The sequence below is a fragment of the Dryobates pubescens genome, chromosome 20 (genome assembly GCF_014839835.1).
Source record: "Dryobates pubescens isolate bDryPub1 chromosome 20, bDryPub1.pri, whole genome shotgun sequence".
NCBI classification, from domain to species: domain Eukaryota; kingdom Metazoa; phylum Chordata; class Aves; order Piciformes; family Picidae; genus Dryobates; species Dryobates pubescens.
This window is the reverse complement of record NC_071631.1, coordinates 13,980,352-14,001,471: the sequence shown is the minus strand read 5'-3', so window position 1 is coordinate 14,001,471 and position 21,120 is coordinate 13,980,352. Positions and strand designations below refer to the sequence as shown.

General features: G+C 56.3%; 1 protein-coding gene across 2 annotated transcripts; it reads right to left on the bottom strand.

The window, feature by feature from the left end:
- Nucleotides 1-13,798: 13,798 nt before the first annotated feature.
- Nucleotides 13,799-17,751, bottom strand: NPTX1 (neuronal pentraxin 1). 2 transcript variants are annotated; one of them, XM_054171000.1, is made up of 6 exons: nucleotides 17,281-17,751; nucleotides 16,942-17,149; nucleotides 16,270-16,514; nucleotides 15,990-16,169; nucleotides 15,623-15,878; nucleotides 13,799-14,617 (listed from the first exon to the last, which is right to left on the bottom strand). In XM_054171000.1, the coding sequence occupies exons 1-5, from the start codon at nucleotides 17,743-17,745 to the stop codon at nucleotides 15,657-15,659; spliced, it is 1,320 nt and encodes a 439-aa protein (XP_054026975.1). In that variant the 5' UTR covers nucleotides 17,746-17,751; the 3' UTR covers nucleotides 13,799-14,617; nucleotides 15,623-15,656. The 2 variants fall into 2 exon arrangements, with proteins under 2 accessions (XP_054026975.1, XP_009896284.2); XM_009897982.2 differs by lacking the exon at nucleotides 13,799-14,617 and having other exon boundaries at nucleotides 15,149-15,878.
- Nucleotides 17,752-21,120: the final 3,369 nt, after the last annotated feature.

Genomic DNA, 21,120 nt, shown 5'->3' with positions numbered 1-21,120 from the left:
CTGTGTGGCTGAAGTGGTTGAGTGTCTCCTGATGATTGGTGATTTTGTGTGATTCTGGTTGGTGCTTGACCATGAGAGGGTTGGGGTGTGCTGGTTGGTAGAGGTTCTGCAGAAGGAGATGTGAGCTGGACTACACTGAGCCCAGTTTCTCAAGAGGCTCATGAGATGCTTGCTCTTCTGGATCTGCAGCTGGGGCTTGTCTTCTGCTGGGCTCCAGGCTTTTTGCCTTTGCAGTCACCCTGAGAGAAAACAAGCTGGTAACAGAGCACTGAAACCTGTCTGTCTGCAACGGAGATGCCTCTGCTTGGGAGGTAAGTGAAGGGGGAAAGCATTTAAAAAGGACAAAAAGAGACCAAAAGCCTCACTGTGGCTGCTTCCCTCTGTGTCAGCTGAGCGTCCCTGTGCTCTTACTCTGGGTGCAGGCAATCTGAGATCAGATGGCTGTGGGTTAGAGTCACCTTGGGGGTTGGATGGAGGAGAGGCCTCAGAGGTGAGGCTGTGCAGCCCTCCCTGCAGAGATGGGGGTGGGTTTCAGCATTTCCCTGCATGGTGCCATACTCTCAGCTACCAAACCTGGGGCAGCAGTTCAACAAGCAGACTAATCCCTGTGTTTGGTGTCTACTCGTGGCTCTCTGAACACAATAAGGGATTAACTTGGTCTTTATCTAATTGGTTTATAACCTAGGGAAGGGAAAATCGCTTTGTAATGCATGAAACCTCCTCCTGGAGCCTGTGCATCCTTCCCAAGTAAACTCGTGCACAGCTCTTCATTTTTAACTCTCCCTGTGCTGGGAATCAGCTTTTCTGGCTTCAGATGTTTGTTCTTTGGTTCCAAACAACTTATTGCTGATGTCTTCTAAAGCCTTGCCTTTTGTTGTCACCAAGGTTACTTTAACATTTCTATCTGTGACTCTTCAGGGGTCTCTGAATGGGTCTCACTGCTTGGTAACTCCTCAGTGCTGCTGGTAAACAGGATACAGGAACCAATGGGAAGGAAGATGGAGGGATGGAGGAAGGAGACTGAATCCTCTGGTGTGGGCTCTGTTAGAAGGTTTTGGGGGTAGTTCTTTAGCTTCTCACTGTGGTGAAATAGTGTACAGAAACACAACCCCTGCCCCTCTGCTGTGTGCCTGGAGGGTGAGCTGCAGAATCTCAGGATGGTGTGGTTGAAAGGGGCCTCTGGAGATCATCTAATCCAACCCCCTGCCTGAGCAGGTTCACTACAGCGGGTTGCACAGGGCAGTGTCCAGGCTGATTACCTTTGATTTAACCATCTGCCACCTCTGCTGCGTTTTCATTCAGCCAGTGTGGCTGGGAGGGGCTGGGCTGTAGCACCAGCATCCTCCTGCTCTGCTCCAGGCAGCTGCTCCACAACCCATTCTGGTGCTGTTGGGATGTGCCATGTGGGTTTGGATTTCCTGACTCCCTGCTGTGCTCTCTCTATGAGATGTGGCACCGAGACAGCTCTGCAAAACGATTCCTGCTGGTGTCGTGTTGGGGGTGTGGAGTGTGCCTGCTCCCTCCCCTGCTTGAGAACACGCTGCTGGGAGGGGATGTGTGTGAGAGCCGGAAAGCTTTCAAGAACTGCCTGTTCTTGGAAGCTCGTGGTTCTGCCTGGCCTGTGCAGCCTCCCGTGCTCAGCATCGGTGTGCAGGGCATGTGGCTGGGTGGCCTCTGAGCCGTGCAGTGAGGAGAAGGCTTCATGTCCCACAGGGCACCCAGCCACTGCCCTGCAGCCAGCTCTCTCCTCCAGGAAGCTGGTAATTAATGCAGGAACTGTTTCTTGGCTGGAGGGAGTCGCCTACCCTGCTGAGATGCACATGTTGGAGAGCCCTTTCTAGCTGCCCTGCCTTAGGCTCATCAACAGACACAGCCTGCCCCAGCTTAATTAAACCTGAGCTGCCCCATGCTGAGCCTCCTCCCTGCAAGCTTGGCTTCTGCAGGTCAGGCTCAGCCCTGCACACAGTTAGAGGCAGATCAAAAGCTGCTTAAGAGCTTCTCTGTGCTAACCTAAACTGGCATAAGGAACCAGACACGTTTGCCTTCTGAACCTGGTGTTGGTGCTTGCAGTTTCTCACCACCCTCCTGAGGGCTGTTCTGTTTTACTGTTTTGTTTACCCTCTGAGGATACAGAGGGAGATGTAAGATTTGTGCCACACAATGCTAAATGATTTGTTCTGCTGCAGATCCTCTGGACCTTCTTCCTCTATGATCTTTGTGGACACCTAGAGATCAAGAAGGAAAATCTCTGCAAGTGTAGTGCTTATCAGGGCTCCATTGATACGGGAGAGAAGGTGCTTTAGGATTCAAGTCTGGTTCTTCTCTGATCATTGAGGGATTATAGATCACCCCTGTGCCTGGAGCTTACTGTAGGCTGGATGCTGCCTGTGCAGTTTGTATTGCAGGGACTGAGCTCTGGTGACTGGAGGTTTGTATTTTGGGACACTCATGCTGAGGACAGGGAAAGTGGTTTTGTTGGGATTTCCCTGCCTTCCCACCCCCCAATTCTCATTCCTCTTCCCTTCTAATTTGTGCTGGTCAGGTAGATTTAGGAGAGGTTGCTTCCCTTATGCTTCTCCAAACCCACTCCAGCTGTAGCCATCACCTGGGTGCAGTGTGCAGCCACAGGCTGCAGAGCTCCTGCTACAACCAGCTGAGGTTCTCCTTCCACATTTCCAGTGCATTTGGCTTGTGTAGAGCTGGTTGGGGCAGCTGTGTGCTGTTGGCTCTATCCCTTCTGCTCCCAGCAGGGAGGACATCACTCAGTTTTGGGCCCTAATCCCTGGCTAGTGTTGGCCTCTCTGGGACAGCTGAGCCCCGTCAGGCATCCAAAAGCCTCCTGTGCCACGGATGCACAGGCTGGTGCTAGCAGGCAGTGTCTCTGCTTGCAGAGCGCACTGCTGAGGCTGGGAAGCATTGCGATTCCCCTCCAGTTGTCTCCTTTTGTCCTGTAAATGGGTCTCCACCCCAACCACTCTGCTGGTCTCTGTCGATCCTCTCTAACACCGCCTCGGACACCTCTTGCCACAGTCCTCCCAGCCCCTGGCTTTATTTTAAGGCCATATTAATTAAAAGCAAATGAGTGGAATTTCTCTTGACATCCAGATTAATAACAAATGAGATAATTATGAGCTGTGTCATTAGGGTGATGGAGCAGCTTGTGCAGGGATCAGTCTAAAGGAAAAGATGTTAGGACTGCAGTACACAGAGAGATGTCTCCTTTCTGGTGGCAGGGGCTGGGTCTGAGCAGAGCTGAGGCTGTGACTCCCAAAAAGCAGCTGGGGAGGGCAGGAGGGTGGGGTAGCAGGCAGAGAATGTGTTATCTGTGGGGAAGGTGAGAGCACAGACCTGATTTCTCTGGGGCGCCTGCTCTTCTAGAGCCAGGGCCAGCAGCATCTGCCTGCATGGGGCAGGCTGTGAGCCTTGGCAGGCACCTGGGTAGATCAGCTTGAGCAGCTGCACCAGGCTCAGGGCCATCCACTGCCCTGAGAGCAGCAGGGGCTGAGGGGCATGGGCAGGTGCCCACTCCATTTTTGGGGCTGCTGGTTGGGTTTACTAGGGGCTAAAGAGCCAGCACTGGTGAGCATACACAGCAGTGAGCCTCCTTCTGCTGCACCTGGGCTGAAGGAAGAGGATGGGAAGGTGAAGTGGGGCTGGGTGTTCTCCTGGAGGTGCACCCCCCTCGCCATGGCTCTGCATGGGTGCTCTGCATGTGCCCACTCGTGCCAGCTTCCTCCTGAGAGGGCACACTCAGAGAACTTCTGCCCCTGTTCCAGAGGCCTGAACAGCTTTAAAAACCCCAAATAAAGTCCACAAAAATCATCCTGTAATTAATTCTTGGGTTAGTTCCCAACTCCAGGCAGAGTGTTTCCTTAGGAACGTGCTTTTCCTTGCTTTTCTTGGACTCGCTGCTTGGCTTGTTGTACCTCTGCCTGCAACACCCCCCCTCCCCCCAGCTGTTCACACTCAGCTGCTGGTGCTTCGAGCCAGTGCATCGATCTGATTTTTATTTCACTCGATTTTTCTAATGTTATATTTATTGAGCACTCCCAAAGACCTTGTGCAGGGGAGGCCCCCGACGAGCGCAGGGACTCTGCCTCCCGCCCTGCCTGACGTAGGTGGATGAGCCGAGGAGGAGGGGGACACCAGACCAGCATCTCCTGGCTGATGTTTTGACTGGAGCGGTTTCTCTTGTGTGGAAACGGCTCCCGTTTGCATGCTGCCGAGGAGGATGTGCTGAAGCAGGCCAGTGGCGTGTCTGGAGGGAGGGCTGCATGCCGGCGATGACAGGCGCGGGAAGGAGATGAAAGGGAGGAGAGGTGGTGCTGGGAGCCAGCTCCGCGCCTCTGTCCTCGCTTGAAAGGGAGGCGTCCGTCTTCCTCGCCACGAGCATCGCTGCCTGCTAATAAAGTATCAAACACATTCGGAAGAGAGTGTTTAGGATCTGAAAGCCTGTGATAAATCTGGGAGCTTTGCGACTTGTTCAAAACTCCGGCGGGGAGGGAGCAAGGTGATTAAAGCTCTCTGATTAGCGCAGCAGCCTGGTTTGCAACGGGTGGGACTGGGGGGGTTTGGGAGATCCAGCTGGCACAGAAGGAGGTTTCTTCAACAGATCACTCGGATATCAATTAGTTTGCTGGGTAAATGTCACCTGGTTTCTCTTTGTTTGTAGTAAACTGGTATCTAATTAATTTGATGCGGTTATTGCTTGTGACTGACACCTCTGAGACTACTACAGCCTCAGGGGCAGGCAGTGGAGCAGGGCAGCGTGGGCAGCAGTCAAGCTCTACCCCACCCGTAGGGCAGGACCAGGGAAATCCCAGTCCCTTGAGGACAATACCACAGCCTCTCCTGTGCTTCTGCTGAGCCAAGTCCTCCTCCGTGGCCTGGGGGTGAGCTCTGGGGGTCAAAGCCCTTTAGGTCAGGCTGGGCTGTGAAGCTGTCCCTGCCACCGACCTGAGCCTCCTCTCTTCTGCCCACTGAAGGTGGATAAATTTAATTTTGCTGAAAATAGCCTCCCCCCGCCGTGCTGCTTGCTGTTCTGCCTCCTTCCCTGGGATCTGCCAAGCTCTGCTTGGACCGTGTGGCTGCAGCTCCTGGAGCACAGGAAGCAGCCGAGGAAGCGAAAGCTGCTCCCTGAATCTCACAAGCAGTTGGGTAAAGGAGGGCAGAGCTGCAGCAGAAGCATGTGGAGGACAATTCCCATGTTCCAGCCCTTGAGGTGTGGGTGCAGCATGGATGGGGCTGAAGGCTTTCAGCCAAGTGCAGCATATAGAGGGTCTGTGAACATATCTGACCCCAGAGAGCTCTCCTGTGGCTGAGGAGAGCCAGGAGGTGACCCAAGGAGCCCCAGTTGTCCCTGAGGGTCTGGCAGCTTGGCACCCCAGGATGAGCTGTGAGATCTGTCTCCTGGGGGGTGGGGGTGAGCAGGCAGTGCTGTGTTGGGGACTCCTCTCCGAGCCCTGAATGCCTCCACAGAGCTCATGAATATTAATGACACCAACATATGGATGATCAGGGAAGGGAGAAGGAGCAGCAACTGTTTCCAATTGGGAAGCACAGCCCATCCCATATCTAACACTGGTGCAAGTAAACAACCCAGTTTCTAGGTGCAGGATGGTACTGGTGGGGCTGGAGGGGGAAAGCTGGTGGGGCCTGGGGCTGGCTGCAGTTGCTCTGGGCTTTGCTGGGGGCATTGGGCTCCTGTTCCCCTCATGGGAGGCAATAAATCATCACAGCCTTGTCCAAACCTAGGGGTTTGCCCACCCCCTCAGGGTGTGGGAGGCTGTTCAGGGTGGGCAGGAGGGTGTGTGGGTGTCTGGGGGGAGGCTGCTGGTCCCTGGCTTTCACAAGCACTGAGTCAGCAACACGAGGGAACCCTGCATCCCTCTTCTCCCTTCCCTGGCAGGAGGGGACTTTGTGGGGTGATCTAAGACCTCTGCATCTCTCCTGGGTCCCTGCCAGCAGGGCCGGGGGTGGCTGCTGGCGTGGGGTTGCCCTGTGGCATCTCTGACTTGCATAAGAGCCTCGCCAGGATGATAAATGTTAAAATCTGCTGCAGGCTATCGCTGACCTAATTTCCAGCATCGCTGTGGATCTTGTCATCTGTTGCTTGCAGCCTGGGTGCAGATGGGCTGACAGGAAGCTAAGAAGGGGAGAAGGTTTATAGGGACCACCTAAGCTGTGCTGCCCTGGTACCCCCCAGCCCTGGGTGGGGCAGGCACCTGTGCTGCACAGGGCTGGAAGTGCCAGGACAGCACAGGATGGGCTGTGACCCCACTGCAGCTCATGGGATGAGCCTCCTGTGCCCACCTGGGGTAAATAATATACTTGGGGTCTAGCTCAGCTTCTCTCCCTGCAGAGTTTTGCTAAGCAGAAAACAAATGCTAATTACACAGCATAATTAGCAAGATGCTGCATCTATTTTTAATCAGCTTTGAAAGATGTATTCTTCCTTCTGCTCTGTGCTCACCAGCAGCCTCTCCCAAGGCAGAGCAGTGCTTAGTCAGGGACCTTCCGGTGGGAAATCAGTTGCTATTCCCCTCTGAGCTCCTGCGATGGAGCTAAGATCCCTTCTGGGACACCCAGCTAGAGGAGCATCCCTCCCAAACTCCTTGATGGAGTCTGACTTCCCAGCCACTCTGTAATCCATCAGGGAGGGAAGAAAAGGCTGGAGGAAATCAGCTCTGTCAATGTGGCATTCAGCAGCAGCTGGGAAAAATCACAGGAGGAGGAGCCTGGGAAAAGGTTACCAAAATATTCTGAGAAGACAAGGTGCAGGAGGACAGCCTCCATTTCCCAGCAGCTCCCTGTCCCTGGAGTGGGTGGGATGGGATCTCCCTGATGCTGGGAGGGATGCCCAGTGTCAGCCCTGGCTGAGGAAGGGGGGCTTCAGAGAGAGCTCCAGGGTGTAAAAAGCAAATGTTGCTCTAAAACATTCAGCAGGGAGATGCAAAGTGACATTTAAAGTGGATGCCTACATCTGCTGCACCTGCAGGCGGTGGGGGCACGTGTGTCCCAGTCCTGCAGGTTGTGACATGAGCAGAAGTGATCTGTAAGAGGGGAGGATGTTCATGGGACCCCTAGAGAGCAGAGCTCTGCTCCTGCAGCAGGGGAGGGAGCAGCTCAGAAAGATCCAGAATTATGTTTCATAGAATCCTAGAATTGTTTCAGTTAGGAAAGACCTCCAAGATCATCAAGTTTGACCCCTCCACCAAGTCTGGTGCTAAACCATCTCTCCTAGCACTGTCATCTCCTCTCTGGGCAGCCTGTTCCAGTCTTTGATACGCCTTTCAGAGAAGAAGCTTTGTCTACTATCCCATCTGATCCTCCCCCATTACAACCATTTCCTCTTGTCCTATTTCTTGTTAGTTGTGAGACGAGGCCAACACCCACCTGGCTCCAACCTCTTTTCAGGGAATTGTAGAGAGCTAAGTGGTCTCCTCACCTCAGCCTCTTTATTTCTCTTCTGCAGAGAAGGGTGGCAGGCAGCTGCAACCAGCCAACACAGCCTCTCAGGAAACAGGGAGAGCTTTTTATACACAACATTAACAAGGAAGAAACTGGCCACAAATAAATGACTGGTTGCCTGTGCTCACACAACAGAAGTTTGTTTGTGCATGTCCTGATTTGTGATGCTAAGGTGGTTCTGCATTTGCATGTAAAATCCTCTCCTTGAGAGGTGGTTCTTCAGGTGACTCAGTCAGCTCAGGTGACCAGAGGTTGTACCTCCAGCCCATCAGCCACCACCAAGTTTTGGGTTAACTTCTTGCCCAGCCAGAGTTCCTGTTGGAATCTGTTTCAAACAACAGCTTGACCACGCAGTGGCTGTGCCAAGGTTCTGTTCTGAGGGACTCTCCATTCCTGTCTCAAAGCAGACCCATCATGGCTGCCTAATTTTTATACGTTTTTAGCTCTCCTCAACATCAAGCACACAAAGTATCCCTGGAGCCTGAGCTGCTGGAAATGGTCTGTTTGGTGACTGCTGCTGCTGTGTCCTCATTTCAATCATTCTGTGCAAACAGCCCTCCCCAGCCTCCCTGCTCCATCCTCCCCCATCCCATCTCCACCTGCAGGAGGCCACTAGGGTCACAGCTGCCTCCCCTCTGCTGCTCAAAACGATTTCCCTCTGGAGCTGCTCTGAGCGCTGCTGCTAACCCCTTACAGTAGGACAACAGCGCTGCCCTTTCCTGTATTTACCCACCAGCACCTCCCCATCTCCATCAGCTGGGCTGTGGCACAGGGACAGCCTGATCCTGCTCCCAGCAGGCTCTGGGCCATGGCTGGTGTGGTCCCAGCTCTCTGCACATCCCAGCAGATGAGCCATGGTGATGCTCGTGCAGCAAAACCTCCTCACGCATCCTCCACCCTGCAGCCTTGCCCTGCCAGGGGCTGTGCTTGGCATCTCCTCATCCCTGCCTTGCAAAGATGGAAAGTGGCACCACTGGGGCTTCTTCTGACCAAGGGGGCTCTGGTTTTTATGGGGTGCTGGTACGGGGAGAACAAGTGAGATGGACAAGACTGTAGGGCTGGTGGGGCTTGCTGGAGGACCATGCTTTGGAGCCAGCCATTGCATCCTGCAGAAATGCTCTGGGCTGATGTGTCCAAAGCTGCTGTGGGGTCCAAGAGCTGCAGAGGTGCTGCAGGAGCTCTGTAGGGCTCCCTGCCCCTCACCAAGGCTACTCAACACCTCGTGGGTTTGAATAATTCCTGCAGCCACCAAGAGCCTAATTAAACTGCAGAATCTGGGTTACCAAAGGGAGTCTTTTCCACTGCCTCACTGCTGCAAGCCCTGATGGATGGACCCCCGGGGCCTGGGGAGCAAAGTTTAGCTCCTGCTTCTCTTCTCCCTTCTCTCTACTGCCCCACTTTCTCTGCAAGGGGGCTGCAAAGGGGGCTGGTGCTCATCAGACCCCCACTGCTGCAGGCTGCTGCTGCTGCTCTGGATTGAAGCATGGCTGAGCAGTGTGGAATGGTCTTTGCTCTTTCGGTGCTGTTCAGGTGAAAGCAGCTTTGTGGTGGGAAAGGGATGTCTGTAGAGGCAGGCTACTGTCCCATTGGGGTAGGCATCAACCTAGTGTGAGATCCCCTTGTGGGTCTGACAGCACAGAGCTTGGCAGGAGCTCACATCCCAAGCACTTGGAGCCCTCAGGAAGGTTTTGCAGCCCTGCTGAGGTCTGAGCTGCTGTGTTTGTGCTGGGAGCTGTGTCTGGCTCACTCAGGGATTGCAGAGCTGTTGTCTTTGGGGAGATTTTTCATGTTACAGACTCATTACTTCTGCTGTAGGAACCGTCTCTGCAAAGTCCTGCTAGAAGATAATGGCTGGCCAGAGGCTCCTCTCGCTGTGCTAAAAGAATTTTGTGTTCCTCCAGTCCTGTAGTGCAGGAGGGATGCTCTGGGGCTCTGTGCCTGTTGAGGGGCACCAGCCAGGGCATCTCTGGCTTCATCTCAGCAGGGCTCTGGCCAAGTCTGGTTGGGTTTCCTAGGGAGATAAGGGCTTGAAGAAGCCCCTTCCTTGGCTGTGCCTGGAAAGGATGCCCAGGCAGTGCTGCTGCTGCGGTGTGGAGGTGTAGGGAGAGGATGCTCTGCCAGCGAAGGCTCCTGAGCAGCGTTCGAGGGACACTGTCACAGCCGTGACTCATGCCTACGACTCGAGCAGTCTGTCGGCCTTGACTTTGTGCCCGGGGTCACATCCAGCTGCCTGTGGTGACCCAGCTGGTCCCTGTGCCCCTGCAGCAGCAGCAGGGCTCAGCCTTGACACCCGCAGCTCTGGGTGCCCTGTGGCTCCAGGACCTCGCTGCTCCTGCCCTGCAGGGCCGATCGATCTTTTCCCTTCCCGAGTCAGGAAACCCTCTCAGCCCTGCCTGGTGCCCTGGAGCAGAGTGTTTGGCTGCTTGCCTCCCTGTGCTTTACCTCAGCAAGCAGCCTGCGAGTCGCTTGCTTGGAGCAGTGTCCCTGGGGTAACCTGGGCTGGCGTTTGGCAGCCCCCAGCACAGCAGGAGCCTCTGTGAGCAGCTGCAGCGATGCTCAGTATCAGCTGATCTCCTCAACCCCACACTTGCTACTCAGGCTGTTTACATGCAGGTTGGAACTGCTGCCTGAGCCTACAGCACTACATGGCTCCCTGGCCTTGGGAGGGATGCTGCTGGTGCTCCAAACCCCATCTAGAAGCCATGCTGGGGAGGGGGGAGGATGCTGCAGCCTGTACACCCCTCTTTACCCCCCCAGTAACCTCCGTTTTACATGAAATGAAGACAAAGAATTTTCTGCAGGCATGTGCCACTATTTCTGCTGTTTCCCTGACACAGCCCTGCCCAGGCTGGGAGCCGAGCTTCCCTCACTGCTTCTGGGGCGCTCTGCTGGTTGCCTGCTCCGTGTCTCATGCATATTTAATCCGGGTCTCATGGAGCCATGTGCTCCCGGCACGCCGGCGCAGGCCAGGCATCCAGCATGACACACTCGCTGCTAATTAGTCTAACGGCATGTTATTAAGTGCCTTTGGCACTGCAGAGTGATGATGCTCTGGGATGTTTCTGGGCCCCAGTGCTGCAGGCAGTTTTGCTTGCAGGCAGGTCCTCCCGCGCAGAGCAGAGATGCAGGAGAGGCCACCTCGGGACGCTCCGACTCTCCCCTTTTCGTGGGTGTTTGGCTCTAAAATACAGCCCATTGATTTATTTGTGTGTGTGTAGCCCATCACCTCCTCTCACCTCTGGAAAGTTCTTGGGGGAGCTGACCTGTGCCTGAGAGGTGGGGAGACGAGGATGGGCGATGGGGTGCGTGGTGCCTGTGCGCGAGAGTGGTTTCTCTTCCGTGTGAGTGGCTGGCGCGGAGTCGGATCAGGGCTGCAAATCCCAGCTGCATCCTGCCCTTAAGAACTCTCCCTCGCCCCCGTCGATATTTCTGAGCTATCTCCCGAGTCGCAGGGCCTGTCCTCACGCAGCCCAAGATCTCCATCTGCTCCGCAGCTCTAAAAGCCTCCTGGATTTAGTGCACTGGGCGCTGGTGTGGTGTGCCTCATCCCTGTGCTTGCAGGGGATGCTGGGCTGGCTCTCACCAGCGTCACCGAGGCAGGGCTGGTGTCACCAAACAGCTTTCAGCCCAAAGCAGCAGTTTCTGGTTGCAGGGCAAGGTGTCAGGATTGGTGCCTCTTATTGATGGGTCTGTGCTGCTCATCTCCTCTGGCAGGATCCTCCTTCTCTCCCTCCCTCCTTCCCTCCCTCCCTGCCTGCCTGCCGCGGGAGCTGGCATTGCTGCAGTGGCAGCAGTGTGGGGATGCGCAGGTTGCATGTCTGGAGATGCCGCTCTGTGGTGAGCTGGGACAGGCAGGGATGGTCCTGGGGCTGCTCTGCCCCTCTTCTTACTGCCTGGAATGGCTGCACACAGGGAGCAGGCATGGAGTGGCTCAATAACCACAGGTTTTTAGGGCCTGAGAGACAGATGAATGTTTCCCTGACAGCCTTGGGGAGCCTGGGGTGTGATGATCTGGGACATTGCTTACCCCTCTCTTGATGCACAAGTCTCTGCTCCTTCAGTTCCATCCCCCACATCCCACCTTGCTCTTGCCCACGGTCTCCCATGTGCTCTGGCCCCTCTGCTGCCACCCACCTTGGGGGCCCTGCTTTAGTCTCAGCAATGTTTTCCAGCTACCAACAGAAAAAAAGAAGTGCCTTTAAGTGTAATGTTTAAATTGCAGTTTCAGTTGTAGTGCAGCACAAGCCTCCAGCTCCTTGTTTCCCCTCTCTTCAGCAGCTGGTGGGCAACGTAGCTTTATCTTGGCACCTGGGATGGATGAGTGTGTGGAGAAGATTTCATGGCATGGCTCTGCTTTGAGCTGGGGCAGGGCTGGGGTGGGCTGGTGGTGGCTGAGAACAATGCAGGAGCTGCCACCCGTTCCCTGGGTAAAAATAGCATTCCCTTTGCAAAGATGTAGGCTGTTCCCAGTGACACAAAACCAAACAGGCTGTCCTTGGAGCAGCTGCTTTTCAGGGCCAGGCGGGAAGGGGATGATGTCTGCATCACCAGGGACGGCTGAGCTCTGCTCTGGGGGCTGGGGAAGAGGGTGAGCTGCTGGAGGAAGGGGGTGTGCAGCCTTCTGGCTGGGGCTCTGCAGTATTGCTGCCTTTGTAAGGCTATCAAGATGCTGATCAAAAATCACTTCTAAACCTCAGGGAGATCTGGGGAATCGGGGAGTTGGAAACTTTTAGTTGCACGGTTCTCTTCAACACCCATTTTGTGTCCTTTCATTCCTGTGGTTCTCCCCATCCTACGCACCTACGAGCTGTGGTGGAGGCTCCTTCAGCAGCCCATCTCTGCCTTCCTTAATCACCTGTGAGAGTGACTGATAAGTGGCATGTTACACTCAGCCTGTCCCCTGTGGGCTCAGTAAATTGCTCTAAAAGAGTTTTGATGTTTCATTTTTACCTCTTGCCCCCAGAGGACTCCTGATGCTGACTGTCCCCATCCTAGGCTACCCAGCACTTGTAATTCCACTTTCTCTGTGGCTACAGCACAGACACCAGGTCCCCAGCTCTCAGACCTGCAGCTTGGCTTGAGGCATTCTCCCTCTCTGCCTCACCCTGTTCTCTGTATTATGATAATTGTGACTTGAGACATCCCCCAAAAGACCCAGAGCCATCACAGGAGTAAACACTGCCAAGGGAAAAGGCTGCATTAGGGTGGCAGGCACTGGGTGATGGAGAAGGGCCTGGGGTTGGCTGCTCTCTGGCAGCTGAAGATGCTGGAGATGGAGTGGTCAGGGATGCTGTTAGCAGAGGCTGCAGTTGGCTGTAGATGTTGCTTGGGAAGATGCAGCACAAGTGGCCACGGGGCCCTCACCATCCCCATAAAGCTCAGACATGCTGGCCACAAGCATGGCACCAGTGAGGGCTCTGCTGAGTTGTGCCAGCTGCATCCCTCAGTATTGTGTCACCGTGTCCTTGCTCTTACAGAGGAAGGAAGGGGAGTGCTGGTGGCACCAAGGGATGTGTGGTGCTCCCATTCCCAGCTCCCCTGGGATGAGGAGAGTTACAGGGGTGTGTATGTGCATGGAATCGTTTGTGGCTGGTTGTGAGGAGTAAATAACACTTTCCCTACTTGTGTCTTTGATGTTAAAAGCAATTTATCTGGCAAGTCAGTTGTGGTAGATATGCAGCAAGTGGGAATTCATAGCAATTATTCAGGAACAGTATCAGGCACCCTGCGAGGTGCAGCCCTGCAGATGCCACTGCCAACCCCCCCAGACTCTGGCACCTGTGTGGCCTCCAGCCTTGACACCCTCTGAGCCAAGCACCCTTGTGTGCCTCCTGTGCTGAGATTTGCCCTCTGTAGTGATACCTTCCAGGAACAGCACTTGGAGCCCAGCCTGGCTCCCTGAAGGGCAAGCAAATGCCCCAAGTACAGCTCCTGCCTGTGCCAAGAAGGTTTGCTGCAGAGAGCTGAGGGGCATTGGGCACAAGGGGCTGCAGGGTGTCACTGCCCCCACCATCACCAGCTTGGCAGAGGCAGCCAGAGGGAGCTGAGCTTCCAAGCCTGCATCTTGGGGGAAAAACCAAAAATAAAATCAGTTTGGATGATGGTGTTACATAAACCAGGGAAAGAGGGGGTCTGTGCTCCAGGAGAAGGGGAACACGTGGCAGGTACAGCCAGGGCTCAGGGAGTGCTGGGGCGGGGAGGGGGGCTCCAAGGGGAACAGGACAGAAATTCCTGTTTTATTGCAAGGCAAAACCTTCCTCTGTAAAGACAGCAGCTCCTGAGCGCTGGCTGCTCAGGGCACTGACACATCTCAGACAAGGTGGTGTCTTTCTTCACCTCTTTATTGTGTAAAAATAAAGTCAACAATTCATGTAATCCCAGCAATAAAATGGAAAAAGCATGAGAAGAATCAGTAGAAACAGTGCACTGTCAGAGCTGCTGCTGCGGACTGGCTGCGGAGTCTATCATAACCCATTCAAAACCCGAAGGAGACAGAGAGCAGGGAACAGGAGAAATGTACAGCTTTGGTTAGCAAAAAGAATGACAAAATTAAGATACATTTATTCTCTCCCCTACTGTACACTATATACATTGAGTTGACATCACACCCTCTTACTTGTTCCGGGGGTTTTGGTTTGGTTTGTTGGGGTTTGTTTTGGCAAATCTGACGCACCTGGGGCTGTAGGTTGGACCTTTCTGGTGGTCTTGTTCTTCTCAGCAGGTTGTGCTTCGTCACTTTGCTTGAACAGGTTCTTAAGGAGGAACTGAAAGGAACTCAGGATGTTGGTTGTTGGTTTTTAAAAAGAGCACAGTTTCAGAAGATGCTGCCCTGAGCCACAGTTGGTAGGAAGGTCTCTTGATCCAGGGGGGATTGTAAGGTGTGTTCGTGCCTGTGCTGCTCCTCGTCTGGGCTTTGGGTCCCTGTAGCAGCAGTGGCTGGGCCAGCTCTGTGCTCCCGGCCAGGAGTGGCCTTGGCCTTGCCCGGCTCCCTCCGGGCCCCTCCGCTCTGCGCATCTCTTTGCCATATCTCTGGAGTTGGTCGGGGGGAGGCTCTGGAGCCTTGTGTGCATTCTCTGCCTCATCCTCCACTGCCACCCAGGTCGGGGGGTGGGCTCAGTGGTGGGGGCTTGGGGGTGATTTCTGCAATCTGTAGTACAAACCAGGAGTTTAGAAAAGGAAACCATACAAAATGCATCTGTTATTTCAAAATATGCTTCTTTATCTCTTTTTTTTTTTTTTTCCTGCAGAATCTCAAAGTATTTCTTTTTTTCCCTCTGGGAGCACTGCTTAAATTCTTTTTTTTTTTTTTTAATCTTCATAAAAATACCATTTTTTAATATATATTGGTAATAAACTTCCCTTTACAGTAAGAGAAACAGTGTATATTATCAAAAGCAGAAAGGCTTTAGACGTTTCAGGGGTAGCTAAACTTCCAGGGGACAGTAAAGGCTTTTTCTTGTTTGTTTGTTTCTTTCACCAGCTACGGCGCATAGGAGGCCTTGGGGGGGCTGCGGGTGGCCGGGCCAGGAGGGACGTACCTGAGTGCGGCAGGTCAGGGAGCAGGACGGTCCTGCCCCGGGGGGTCCCGTCCCGGTGCCTGCCGCAGCCCGGGGCTATGGCTGTGGTGCTCGGGAGCAGCGCCGGCCAGGGAAGGGAGCAACAGGGGCTCTCCTGGGGGTGGTGCACCCCCAGTTCCTGGGAGGGAGCAAAACTGGAGGTGGGGGGGGATGTTGCATCCCTACCCCAGCGGCTCTGGGGGCATCACCCTCCCCCGGGGGCTTCAGGCTGGAGGGAGAGGAACCCCCCGGCGTGAGGAGCTCCTGGCTGGGTCCCGCAGCCGTTTAAGGCGCCGGTGCCCGGGGGAGTGGTGGGTGGAGGCAGCAAAGCAGGGGCCCCGGGGTAGGGGGCAGGCGGGGGGACGCAGCCGCGCCAGGCCAAGGCACGCAGGCATTGAAGGACGTTGGCAAGACAGAAACCGGAGGGTCATGGGGCTCCGGGGGTGGGCAGCCCCATTGCCAGGGCATCCCCACTCCTTGGGACAAGACAGGTGGCTTTGTTCTCAGTTGGTTTTGCAAAAACAAAACAACAAAAAAAAGAGGTAAAAAATAAAGAGGAAAAAAGGAGGAGGGGGAAAAAAATAAATAAAAAGAACCGGATGAGGAGGTTTCTCTGGGTTGTCCATGGCCCTAGTTGAGCTGGCGACAGGCCTCAAAAGTCCATTTGGTGGCCCCGCCATAGATGTCGATGTTGGCCTCAGCCCACGCGATGACATTTCCCGAGAGTGCCTTGGAGCTGCAGGTGGCCAGGCTGTAGACCTCCCCGGGGCTCAGCTTCCTGTCCCACATGTTGAAGTGGGCCAGCTCCCCCACGAAGGCCTGCGTGGCATCGAACCCACCACCCAGCGTGTCCTGCGGAAGAGCCACCGTCACTGGGGGGGCACAGCTGGGCTGACCCTTCCCACCCTGGAAGCACTCAGCCAAGCAGGGACCCCTACACCTGCCCCCCCCGCCAGTCCTCACCTGCTCCTGGCCCAGGACCAGGACCCCCTGGGGTTTGATGGGGTGGTAGGGTGCCAGGTTCTCGCCATTGCCAGTCTGCGTGCCATCCTGGTAGGCTTCCCACACGCCGTCCCGTGTGGTCCAGGTGACACAGATGTGGTGCCACTTGCCGTCGTTGATAACAAAGGGCAATTTGGCCACCTGCAGATGATGGGTCAGGGTGGTGGTCATAGGGGTCCCCCACACTGTCCCCCTAACCAGAACCACCTCCCCCTTCCCAGCACCCTCCCCAGGGCTGTACCTTGTCATTGATGAGGATCTCCATGGGGTTGTTGCCCCACTCAATGAGTACCAGCTCATTAGCCTGCCCAGGCACAGCATAGGAGAAAGGGGTGCCCATGCCAGGGGAGGCACTGGACTTGATCCACATGCAAACAGTGAAGGCGTACATCTCGGGCAGGCTCTTCTTCACCTTGGCATACATGTAGTTGGTGCGCAGTGGGAAGGTGAGCTGGAACCTGTCTGGGGGCCGGTTGTCCTTCTGGCCTGTGGGGACCAAGGCACGGTGGGCTCTGGCCCAGGTCCCCTCTCTGCCCACTTTGGAGGGTTCTCCACCACCCACCACTCCCTCCCCACCCCGTTATGTAACGGGCCTTGAGATGGCAGTGAGGAGCAAATCCCTCCAGCACTGCTCGGCTGCCTAATCCCTGGCACGGGGCAGTGCCCGCAGCATCCCCGGCTCCTGCCACGGGGGCCCCTGGCAGCGTCTGGCTGCAGCCGGGGGCAAGGGACGGCTCCAGGGGTGGGAAACGGGAGGGACTCAGCGTCCCGCTCGGCAGCACTCGGTCCCCGAAGGATGCGGGGTGGAGGGGAGCGGGCACGGACAGCGGCGGAGCAGGGGGATGCTCCTGGACCCGCCGGGAGCCTGGTCCCTGTATCGCGCGGGCAGCGGGACAGGGGCAGCGCCCGGTACCTTTCTCCAGGTCGCTGATGCGCTGGTGCAGCGAGGTGAGGGTGCTCTCGATCTTGCCGCGCTCCTCAGACTCGTTCTTGGGGTTGAACTTGCCCTCCTCCAGGCTGTTCACCCGCGACAGCACCTGCCGCTCCAGATCATCGATTTTATTCTGCAGGATGTCCTTCAGGTTGTTGGTCTGGCTGGAGGAGTTCATCCTACTGAACTGCTGCAAGGGGCGAGCACAGGAGTAGGGCTGTTATCGCCCGACCCGCCGTACCGTACCCCGCTCCGCTCCGGGAGGCGGTTCCGCAGCTCCCCGGTGTCGCTCTTCCCGGGGAGGCGGGACAGAGCGCGTACCTCGAGGTTCTCCAGCCTGGTCTTCAGGGACTGCAGCGTCTGTCCGAGCTGGCTGAGGGTCTCGGCAGCGGGTGACCGCGACAGGTCGCCCATGGTGTTCTTGGAGAAGCCACCCTTCCTGCCCGCTCCGCCGCCCTTCTCGGCGGGGCTCGTCTCCAGCACGCTCTGGCTCTCGCACCGGCCCAGCTTGGCTGTCAGCTCACGGATGGTGTCCTTCTGGTTCATGATGGTCTCTTTCTGCTGCAGCACCGTTTCCCGCAGCTGCAGCACCGTGCTTTTCAGCTCCTCGGCGGAGCCGGTGCCCGGCGCGGTGGCAGCGCACATGTCCCCGTCCAGCGGCACCGAGGTGCAGATGAAGCGCGTCTGCCCGAAGCCCTGCCCGCGGCCGCGCAGGCCGAGCAGCGGCAGCAGCAGGAGAAGCAGGAGGAGGCGGTGGCTGCTGCTGCCGGAGGGCCCCACGGCCATGGCTGGAGCTGGTACCGGGGCCACTACCGGAGCCCCTCCGCCGCTCTCCGCCGGGCCCACTGCGGCACGCGGCGCCTCTTATAGCGACCGGGCGGGACCGCGCGCCGTGACGTCACGTGGCGCGTGGAATCCCGGCCGCGAGAGGCGGGGGGGGGGGACCGTGAGTGAGTGTGAATGGGGCGGGGGGGGAGCGGGGGGAGCGTTTGTGTTTATGGGGTGTCTGGGGATGTGAGGATGTGTTTGGGGAGAGAGGTGTCTGAGATGTGTGCACTTGGGGAGGGGGGCGTCGGGGGTGCCTGGGTGTGCGTGTGTGTGCATCTTTGGAGGGGTTGGGGGTGTGTGTTTGGGGAGTGCGGTGTCTTGGCTGTGTGTTGGGGGGGGTGTCTGGTGTATGTGTAGTTGGGGGTTGTCCGTGTGTGTGAGGGTGTGCATGTGTGTATTTGGGGAGGGGGGCGTCGGGGGTGTCTGGGTGTGCGTGTGTGTGCATCTTTGGAGGGGTTGTTTGGGGAGTGGGGTGTCTTGGCTGTGTGTTGGGGGGGGTGTCTGGTGTATGTGTAGTTGGGGGGGGTGTCCGTGTGTGTGAGGGTGTGCACGTGTGTATTTGGGGAGGGGGGCGTCGGGGGTGTCTGGGTGTGCGTGTGTGTGCATCTTTGGGGGTTGGGGGTGTGTGTTTGGGGAGTGGGGTGTCTTGGCTGTGTGTTGGGGGGGGTGTCTGGTGTATGTGTAGTTGGGGGGGGTGTCCGTGTGTGTGAGGGTGTGCACGTGTGCGTTTGGGGAGTGGGGTGTTTGTGTTTGTCGGCGTTTGGGGGATGCCTATGTATTTGGGGGTCTTTGAAGGGGTATCTGTGTGCGTGTATTTGGGGGCTGGGGATGGGAGTAAAATGGCTGTGTGTAGAGGAGGTCGAGCTGCGATGGGAGGGGGAGTGAGTGTGTGTTTAGGGAGTGGGGGGGTGCGGGGGCGTGGGAGTGGGTGGGCTTGTGTAGAGGAAGTCGTGCAGAGAGGAAAGGGCGGGGGAGTGGGGGACGTGGAGGGCGATACAGAGGTGTCCCAGTGACACGACGAGAGGTAATGGACACAAACTGGAGCACAGGAGGTTCCACATAAACATAAGGAAAAAAATTCTTCACTCTTGAGGGTAGCAGAACCCTGGAGCAGGCTGCCCAGAGAGGTTGTGGGAGGGGTCTCCATCTCTGGAGGCTTTTAAAACCCACCTGGACATTGCGATCCTGTGGGATTTACTTTGGGTGATCGTGCTCCAGCAAGCGGGTTGGAGAGATGATCTCCAGAGGTGCCTTCCATCCCCAGCGTGCTGGGACTCTGTGATACAGTGGGTGTGAGTGCAGGGAGGTGTGTGTGCATGCGGGGGGCTGTGTGTGCGTGTCCCAGGTGCGCGTGTGCGTGCTGGTTGTGTGTGCGTGCGGGGGTGTGCGGGTGCCCGCGTGCGTGCATGCGGGTGCGTGTGCGGAGCGTGCTTGCGGGTGCATGTGGCGGCTGTGCGGGTGCATGCGGGGGTGTGCGGGTTCCGCCGGGGGGTGCGGTGCCCGTGTGTGTGCATGGAAGGCACCGCCTCCCGCTCGACGTTGGTCTGTGTCCGTGGGGGCCCGTGTGCGGTATGCCCTAACCCCTCGCCGCCCCCGCCTCGGCTCCCCAGCAGCGCCGGTGGCTGCCGGTAGCCACCGGAGGAGGTGCTCCGGGGGCGGGCTCCGTGCAAGCGTGGGAAGCGGAGCCGTTTCCTCGCACCGCCCAGGGCTGTTCCCGGCAGCCCAGGGAACCGTCTGCCCACCACACACTTGGGTATCCCCGGTCCAGCTCCGGCCCCCAGCTCCCCGAGCAGGTCAGCCCCACGGCAGGGGAGCGGGCAGGCCCCCCCCGGGCTATGATTTTAGAGGTCTTTTCCAACAACAACAAAAATTTCTATGATTGTGTGATTCTATGATTTCGTGATTCTATGATTTTAGGACATGGGGAGGCTGTGGGGCAGGAGCTTTGCCCCCAGCCCCAGGGGCTGGCAATCGGGAGGGCAGTCAGGTGAAGAGCTGCGGCCCCGGGTGGGTGCTGCTGGAGCATGGATGGACCCAGTGATCATTGAGTGTCCTCAGGAGTGAGGTGCAGAAGGTGGTGGTGGTGCACAGCTCCACTGTGCGCGTAGGAGAGCGATTGCTGCTTCTCTTCTTTCTTTTTAATCGGGTGAAAAAACCCCTCAGATAATACTTGCTACTGTCCTTGGTAGAGAGCTCAGAATTGCTGCTTTTCTCATCTTCAGCACTTCAGCCCAGGCCAGCTCCTCTTCAGTCTCAGAGAAACGAGCATGCAGCTTCTCCCTGCGCTTGTTCCTCTCAGCCTTCCTTTCGCTGAGACACCTGAGCACAAGCAGGACCATCCTGGCCACCGCAGCCCCAGCTTCTTGGGGCTGTCCTACCTCTTGGTTTCACCCTTCTCTCTGTGGTATTGTGTCGTGTCAGGAAATGCCTAAACTGCTGAGAGGTTTAGCTAGCAGAATGCCCAGGTAACTAGGTAAATTTGGTTCTCCCAGCTCAGTTCACTGCCTGCTCTACCCAACCTGCAGTGCAGCTGCCTGTATGGCTGGAGTATTTACATAATGCCAAGTTATCCTGTGAAATACGAAGCAATTAATTTTGATTAGTGAAGTGGGTCAGTAAAATACAAAGGCTGTCAGTCCTTGAATCCTCAAAACACAAAGTACTACCACTCCATGGTCCTTTCCCCTTTTACCCCCCTCTGATGTGGGCTTGATGAGCCCTTGCTGGGAGCTGGAGAGCATGGAGCTGCTCACAGCAAGACCTGTGACACTGTGACTCAGTCTGATGCCTTTTCTGTTGCACGTGTTTACCTAGCCCCAAGAGGTTTTGTGACACACTACCTTGGCATCGAGCGTTTCCTTCTCAAAGGCATCTCAGCTGCCCTGTCCTCGTCCAGCAGTGCTCTGCAGGTTGCAGTTAAAAGAATAGTTTGTGGTCAGACCCAGAGGCTTGAGGTTGTCATCAGGCACAGCAGGAAGAGGATGGCAGTGTTGGCAACACCCCCATCCCCTTCCCCCCCCCCACCCCCGAGTTCTTTGCCATGGCTGGGGATGGCTGTTGATGCCCAGACCAGGGAAGTCAGAAGCAGCACTGGGACAAAAGTGGCCAAGGTATATGGAGACGTGCCAGAGTGCTCGGCAGCTCTGTAGCACCTTCACCGGGATACTGTAGTGCTTTCGTTGCTGTCTTCCATCAAACTGTCCTAGTGCTCACAGGCACTGCAGAGACTTCTTACTTGGAGCTTTCCTAAGGCTTCTGGTTCTCACCAGTGATCCTGTCCATGCACAGCAGCTCAGAGAGCCCTCAAACCCATGAGGAGCTCACCTCTGCTGC

Excerpts from the sequence above, each read along its gene's own strand:
- NPTX1 (XM_054171000.1), bottom strand. The coding sequence starts at position 17,745 with ATGGCCGTGGGGCCCTCCGGCAGCAGCAGCCACCGCCTCCTCCTGCTT. Across the intron at positions 17,150-17,280 it reads CCAGGCTGGAGAACCTCGAG|CAGTTCAGTAGGATGAACTC; the intron begins GTACGCGCTCTG and ends CGCCCCTTGCAG. Across the intron at positions 16,170-16,269 it reads AGATCCTCATCAATGACAAG|GTGGCCAAATTGCCCTTTGT; the intron begins GTACAGCCCTGG and ends CATCATCTGCAG.